This window comes from Mandrillus leucophaeus, unplaced genomic scaffold (genome assembly GCF_000951045.1).
Source record: "Mandrillus leucophaeus isolate KB7577 unplaced genomic scaffold, Mleu.le_1.0 Scaffold566, whole genome shotgun sequence".
Lineage (NCBI taxonomy): Eukaryota > Metazoa > Chordata > Mammalia > Primates > Cercopithecidae > Mandrillus > Mandrillus leucophaeus.
In genome coordinates this window covers 1,430,848-1,438,846 of record NW_012106097.1, presented here as the reverse complement: position 1 = coordinate 1,438,846, position 7,999 = coordinate 1,430,848, and the positions used below count along the sequence as shown (strand labels likewise).

Below are 7,999 nucleotides of genomic sequence, written 5' to 3'. Positions count from 1 at the left end.
GCCACCACGCCCGGCTAGTTTTTTGTATTTTTAGTAGAGACAGGGTTTCACCGTGTTAGCCAGGATGGTCTCATCTCCTGACCTCATGATCCGCCCGTCTCGGCCTCCCAAAGTGCTGGGATTACAGGCTTGAGCCACCGCGCCCGGCCAAAAAAGGTTAATTTTTAAAGTCTGTGTAATAGTTTTTAGCTGGATTTTAATAAAGTCCAAAGTTCAAAGTCACATTACTACTAGCAAATTCAGTCTATTTGAGGGAATTTCTGATATTTGCTTTGTATTATTATTATATTTAGAAAACACACACACACACACACGAACTTTGTCATATCTCAAAACAAAAGTCTGACAACCCACCAAGAAACAGAACTGGTGCCTCATAAAATCATGGGGGTGATTTTTAGGCTTGGAGCAAAAGCAGGAGGCTGGGTCCAGACTCGTTCTCCCAGTGAGGAGGCTAGAACTTGTGCAAATACACCACTTAGCCTTGCTGGGCCTCCACATCTGCATCTGGAGCATGAGCAGCTTGGACCAGTGGAGCTTGTACGTATAAGCAGTTATGATTTTTCTAATGATCTCAACTGAAGGCTGCTTTGCCTGTGTGGACTCTTCAAATTTAAAGGGCACATGAAAGAGTCACCGCTTTATACGTAATGGAACCATTCTTATCCTTCTCCAGAAAGCCCTGGAGGGAAGCAGTGACACTGAGTATACTTGTGAGGGCAGGTGAGTGTGGATGAGCAGGGTGGCAAGAGAAGGGAGGAGAAAATCTTTTGAAGGAGATAGTTTACCCCTGCGAGTGGAATCCACCCATGCACAAGAGACAGGAAGGGAAAATGGGAATCCCAGTCTTACTATTCACTTGCTGGTGCTGATATGGAGGTAGAGGGTGAGAGCATCTTTGGTTTTCTTCTGATTCCACTAAGGTTACAACCCTCCCAGACAACTTATTATTAAACGGCTGAGCTGCCTGAACATTCAGTGGTGCCGTAATTTCATCATCTCATACCACAAAGGCCTCTCCTCATCATACCAACAGGGAGGGAAGAACTGGGCTGCTGTGAGTGGTGGCGGTCTCCTTTCCCTCCATGATGACAGTGGAAAGAGCAGTGCCACTGCCTTTATTTCTCAAATCCTGAAGGCACAAGTTAAAAACAAAACAAAACAAAACAAAACCAAGTTCACACTAACAGATTAGTTTATGCCTTGTATGTTGTAGACTCAGTCATGTTGAAAATGATGCTTGATTGAATGTTTTGTCATGAAGAGTTCATGGCACTGTCTCCACAATGGCGCCCCCTTTGGTCAGGTATTGACATACACACTGAGAACAATGCATTTAACCCGATAACTCATTTAGGTAGAGAATAGCCAGAAAAAAAATTTTTTTTTTTTAATTATACTTTAAGTTCTACGGTACATGTGCACAACGTGTAGGTTTGTTACATATATATACATGTGCCATGTTGGTGTGCTGCACCCATTAACTCATCATTTACATTAGGTATATCTCCTAATGCTATCCCTCCCCTCCTTCCCCTCCCCAAGAATAGCTAGAAATAAAAGAACATTTTGGAGTTTCGTCTCTTGGTCGGGGGAGGAGGTCTTTTTCTTTTAAATAATTAAAAAAAAAAATAAACAAAATGTTTCATTTCCTCTCAAACACTAGAGTCTATTAAAGTAAACCCTAACTCACTTCAAATCACTTTGGACCTGCGCTTTCAAGATAAAATACTCTGAAGTGTTTAAATATTTTCACTTAAAAACTGGTGGAATTGTATTGCAGAGAAATGGGAGCTATGTCTGCTGTCAAGTATCATGTGCCTGGAGGCTGCACCACCACCTCTACAAAGGCTGGGATCCAAGTGTGAAATGGCACATTATCAGGGCTACTGTTTCCCTAGTCACTCTCTAACAATCAGGTTACTTTTCCTTTCCCTGTATGGCAATATGGGACTTTCCCATAGCTTTCCTACCCAGCTTTCCTTCCACATCAGGGAAAGGTGTGCAAGGTGGCAGGATGAGATGAAATTGGCCTGGACTTCTCAGTGTTTCCAAAGTTCTCCAGCTCCCTCCAGCATTATTAAAAATTAGTTTTTGTCAAAAGTTTGAAGCTGAAAAATCAGCCTGCCTTGTCCTAAAAGTCTGTATTTCTCAGACAAGGTCAGCACACCGTTGATCTTTTTGGATCTCAGTCAGTAAAAACCAACACTGTAGGGCAAGGGCTGTTCACTCACTTTTCTGTGGGGTCAGGCAGGTCACAAAAAGGGGTGGTGCAGACCATGGTTAAGATGAAAACAGGAGATGTGGCCAGGTGCGGTGGCTCATGCCTGTAATCCCAGCACTTTGGGAGGCCGAGGTGGGTGGATCACGAGGTCAGGAGATCGAGACCATCCTGGCCAACACGGTGAAACCCCGTCTCTACTAAAAAAAAATACAAAAAATTAGCCAGGTGTGGTGGCGAGCGCCTGTAGTCCCAGCTACTTGGGAGGCCGAAGCAGGAGAATGGCGTGAACCTGGGAGGCGGAGGTTGCAGTGAGCCGAGATCGCACCACTGCACTCCAGCCTGGGTGACAGAGCAAGACTCTGTCTCAAAAAAAAAAAAAAAAAAGAAAAAGAAAAAGAAAAAGAAAAACAAAACAGGAGATGTACACGAACCAACTGATACCAGCTTCTGAGTTGGGGGGAGGTGGCAGCTGGAGGAGGACAATCACTTGTCCTAAATGGGAGTAGGAGCTAACATCTTTTTGCAGGCACTTCACTGCATCTTTGCAAGAAAAAGGCCAGAAATCTAAACGTAATGCTCAATTGACAGATTTTTAAGTGTTGCCAATTAATACACATACGTTTAAAACGGGGCGTATGACCACACTGTGACAGCCAAATACATCTGTGGAGGGCCAGTTTGTCCTCCTCTGTGGAAAAGCTCGGAATACATGTCGAGCAGCAGTAAAGGGAGACAAGGAGAAGACAGGGCAGGGAACAGGGTAAGTAAAGCCCACTGTGTACTGCAGACTCAGCTCAGATGTCAAGCAGGAACCTAGCAGAGGGCTTTGTAGTGTCACTGTCGCTTCCAGGGAAGAGAACTGAGCCAGCCCCCCTCCCTGGGAGTCTGATCCAGGGAGAGGAGAGGAAGCAGGGTGTTGGGGGTGCTTTGCCGATCACATGATGTATGATACCCAATGGGAGGGCTGTTGCTGGGGAGAGAAGGGTTGTCTTGCACCACAGTGACCCTCTGCAGAGGAAGGAGGGGCAGGAAACGCTCTGCCTCCTTGTTACCAATAGCAACTCTCACTCCCCTCACAGGGCCCGGCTATTCTGAGGCTGCCATCTCTTTTCTGGCTGTTTCCTTCCCTCTTTCTGTGCAGCATGCCCTTTCCTCTGTTCCACCAGGGTGGCTCTCATTAGTAGATGACTGGTAGTAATTAAGACTGCCTCCTGTGTGGTAGAGGTGAACCTGTGGGTGGGTGGGAAACATGAGGGTCGCAGTCAAGCACCTGATCATGAAGGGCTATGGAAAGGGGCAGAAGGATCCTGTCCCTTCATGGTCTCACTGCCCAGGACTTATCTCTAGAAAAAGGATAGGAGGTCGGAAGTAGTGCAGGAATTGACCTCAGTGCAAGAGTAATCCGAGATTCAAGAATGTATCAGGGAGGATACACCATTTCCATAGGAAGAAAGGAGGAAGCAATGAATTTTGGTTATGGAATAATAAGATACAAAGATCCCAACTATATAATTATCCCAAAAAAGTCAAAACATCCAACATCTGGCTTAACCTGTAGAACCGTTTCCCAAATGTCAGTCATGTCCTATCAACATAATTTTTGCCTTTACTTCACACCACTCATACTGCTATTCATGTAGTAGTTTCCTTTAAATTAAGCCACCATTTTATGTAAGTTTATTAAAAGGAAAAGTTAAATTGCTGCCCCAAATAAGAAGCCAGTATCACCTGCCATATGTGAAAACAGTCGTAAAAACAAAAAAACTGCAAATGCTCATACATGTAGCAGAGAAATAATCTCCGACATTAACTGGTGTGTATATGCACTTAGGGAATGATTGTTGTAAGGAACAGAAGAGAAATCAGCCAATCTAAACTATCACCGTCTCTGATAAGGTGTTCTGTGCTGCCAGGAAAGATATGACTTGGAATTATAAATCAAAGAGCTTTCATGTTATTACTTGGGCTTCACTTACCCATTCTGGCTAATGATTTCTTACCTTAAAGGTGGGGGAATAAAGACTTGCTGTACAAACAGTAGATATTCCATATGTACTTTAAGACGAATGACAGCATATGGAAAGTAATTCACCAAGTCACAATATATGTTAGTCTCATTCTATCCGTAGGACCTAGGGATTAGAGCTAATCCAAAATAGAATCACAAGAAAACCTCACCCTTAAATCTGCAAAACATCGAAGACCAAACTCACCACTTCTTAGACTTCAGCCGAGGCGCTGGGTTCCGGGGGATGAGGAAGAGAGCTCTCATAGGGTGCATGTCACAGAGAGCTGCAAGAGACCAAAACAAGGGCCAGCTACAGTTAGGAGGCCAAATCCAGGCCAAGCTCGTCTTGGCTGTGCAGATAATGCTGCCCAATGACCCACTGAGTTTACACACCATGATTGAGCACGAAGTCAGAATATCCAAATGCTTCCATTTGACGAGCATTTGAAAGATCTAATGTCCACTTACAGGAGTCTCAAAATACAACATGGTTCACATAGCTACTGCTAACATTTCTAGTGAATACACGTTTACTTCATATTTAAGGAAACTAAGTTAAAGGGTCAACAACCAGCCATCTTGCCATGAATGACCACCTGACATTCAAAGTAAATAACATCAGATGACAACTACAATGGAGATGGTAAGCTACGTTTAATTAGTAAAAGACTAAGCCATAAATAAAAGACATTTGATTATCCCATCTATTTCTTACACAATGACAGCTCATCCAAATGCAATGTTATCTACACAGATTTTTGGAGTCCAAAACACCAGCCCAGAGCCCCATTTTCTCTGTTTCCAGATATCCCGAATGGCTTTTCAGGTGTCGTAACAGCTTTTGTTTCATTTTGTTTTTAAATTCACTGGCCGGCCCCAGGAAGCCCAGAGGATTAAGTCACACAGAGTCTGGCAGAAAAACAAAGTTATAAAAAGATCTCATCTTGTAAACATGACATTATCATTTATAGTGAAAGCACTCATATGTTCTTACTTTAATAAAAATATTTTATTAGTTTACTTTTCAAATATCTGGGAGAATTTCTACTTTGTAGCTAGAATAAGAATATGTGCTCCCTAAAAGCCAAAGGATTCTGTGGGCAGAAGTTTATTTTTAGCCCTGTCTACCACTCATCAAGAATGATAATATGGTTTAAGACTGCAATATATTATTTTTCTGATTCACACATGCCTATTAGCATTGTGAATGAGGGCAATTTTGTCAACCAGCACTCCAAATCAATCATGCTACAGATGAGTTCTACCAATTCTAGACTGAGAAGTAAGAAAACGATGACAACCTGAAGGTGAAAGTCTTAAGTATAACGACCTGTCATGCAAATAAAGGGCCTACTTTTGTACTGGTCCTTTGAGATGCAGACACCAAGGATATTACTGGGTAAATTACTATGTGAATGGAAACAGGGAAGGAGCCAGGCAGTATGGGAAGTCATCACATTGCTATGCAAGTCTGACCCTGAGTGAAGGAGAGAGGGAGAAGGTGGGTGGAAGGGTCCCAGAGTGTCCTGCAGGTCTTGCGAAGTCACAGGGTATTACTTGGGTGAAAGCCGTCTACGAAGGAATCTTGTGTCCTCCAGGAAAGGGCCTGCCTTAGTATCCCCACTGTGCTAGGTCACTGGTGGGGAGTGACCCTTCAAAGGTGCGGCCTGGTGCCTCTGCAGCAGCTGGGGCTGTCAACCAGTTATACTTCCTATATGGAGATCCGTGAGGCACAGTGTCTTTGGACAGAGACTCTCTGCCAGGGCCAATACTCCAAATCTCAAGGAACTGAGATTCTCAAGACTGCTGGAGCCCCAGCCACTCTGCCTCAAATAGAAGGGAAATCTAAAATTTTAAACATCAGTATTTTAAGAGGAGTAATAGCAATTTGTATAACCAGTGCACTGAAAATCAATTTTGGATTCTCATACATTGGAGTTGATAGTCTTGTGAGTTGGTCATGGTTTTATGTCAGGTGAGGAGTAGTCCAGAATAAATGATGTTTCAATCTGTACAACAAACAAGACTCCCCAAAGTATGCTTTCTTTTTCTTCCTTTTTTTTTTTTTTTTAAAAATAAAAACAGGATTCTCCCACTGCTCTGAAATGAATGGATTCTTGGTTGACTTAAGATGATTCTGCTTTCTAAATATGCCAGCTTGAATCCATGCAGGGCTCGGTGTAGTGGAAGTAAAGCAACTGCAGCTCCTGGCAAGGAAACTTCAGTACCTGCAGAGCAGACCAGCAACAGATTTCACCCCAGAGGAGGGTACTTACGGGGAGCACCTTCTGCCATTTCAATGGCGGTGATTCCCAAAGACCACAAGTCACTCTGAAAAAGAAGGGGCAGACACACACATAAATTCAATAGACAAAGGACAACTTGGTTAAACCTGGTAATTGCTTCAGAACTGCCTGTGGGAAAGTCATTCAGTTGTCTGTTTACAAACCTGTTTCTTCCACTAACCTTCAAAGCAGAAACAGTCTTACTCACTTTTCACTGACAGTACCATTCATGGTATCTGGCACATGGCAGCTTATCAATAAATGTATGAAAAATGAATATAAAAAATTTTTAAATTCATTACTGAAATTTATTTGTGAATTGAACCGTAGGAAATTGCTGCTATTTGACTGTTTATAACACCATCATTGAGCTATAATTGTCATATAATAAACTGCACATAAAGTACACCATTTGATAAGGTATAACATAGGGATCCTCCTGTGAACCCATCACCACAATCAAAACAGTAAACATATCCATCATCCCCCAAAGATCTCATTTGCCTCCTTCCTTTTCTGCCTGAACCCATCCCCACTGTCCTGTCCCTAGGTAACCAATGATCTGCTTTCTGTCACTGTGAATTAGTTTGTAACTTCCAAAGTTTTGTATAAGTGAAATAATATCATGTGTGGTCTTTTGTATTCAGTCTCTTTCACATAGAATAATGTTTCTGAAGCCCATCCATGTTGTAGCACATATCAGTATTTCACTCCTTTTTATTGCTGTGTAGTATTTCATTCTATGAACGTATCACAGTTTTTGCATTTGGACTGTTTCCAGTTTGGGCTATTACAGATACAGGTGCTGCAAACATTGGTGTACAAATCTGAGGGTGTATGCTTTTACTTCTTTTAGTTAAATACCTGGGAGTGGAATGGCTGGATCAGATAGTAGGTGTTATTTATATTCAATTGTTTTTAACTATAAAAACAGCAATTTCGTATCGTTTTACCTAGTAAGATGAGGACACGGAGACTTTTGGATGATGGCATTCACTGATGTCTCTCTTGTGCTTAGATCAGAGTTGGGCACAGTAGGAGGTACTCAATGTATTTGTTGAAAAGAGAAATACGGTCTATTTTGTGACTAGACTAGTATGTACAATAGAGGCCAGTATACCTTTATATTATTTCTTATGCTCAGACTGACTTTTATTCTCTGAACAGAATTTTCTAGGCTAATGCCTCCACTTCTACCTGTACAATCTCAATCTCTAACAATATTCTCCTCCCATACTCTGTCTGTGGCTCAGTAGTCTCTAAATATTGCATGAGAGGGGGAAAACCAAGAGATGGGGAAAACCTGGTTAGAAAACACCAAAAAGAGGCTTGCTGCCTCAGTTCCACAGCAGATTGGTAAGAAAATCTAGTATCAATGGCCCACATCCTAACATAGATATCTCATTTTAAATACCTCATGCATTTTGTATATTTTTCAAAATTCTCTCAGATTAGAGTGATCAAAGGTAAGTTTCCTTGCTA

At 42.2% G+C, this 7,999-nt stretch overlaps 1 protein-coding gene across 8 annotated transcripts in view; it reads right to left on the bottom strand.

Moving 5' to 3' along the window:
- TNIK (TRAF2 and NCK interacting kinase) overlaps positions 1-7,999 on the bottom strand; it is a 455,189-nt gene that overhangs the window by 119,975 nt on the left and 327,215 nt on the right. For all 8 annotated transcript variants that reach the window (XM_011998297.1, XM_011998298.1, XM_011998301.1 and 5 more), the window contains exons 8-9: positions 6,509-6,563; positions 4,438-4,516 (exon numbers count right to left, since the gene is read on the bottom strand). In XM_011998297.1, coding sequence (XP_011853687.1) covers positions 4,438-4,516; positions 6,509-6,563 — 134 coding nt within the window. The remainder of the gene's footprint in view (positions 1-4,437; positions 4,517-6,508; positions 6,564-7,999) is intronic.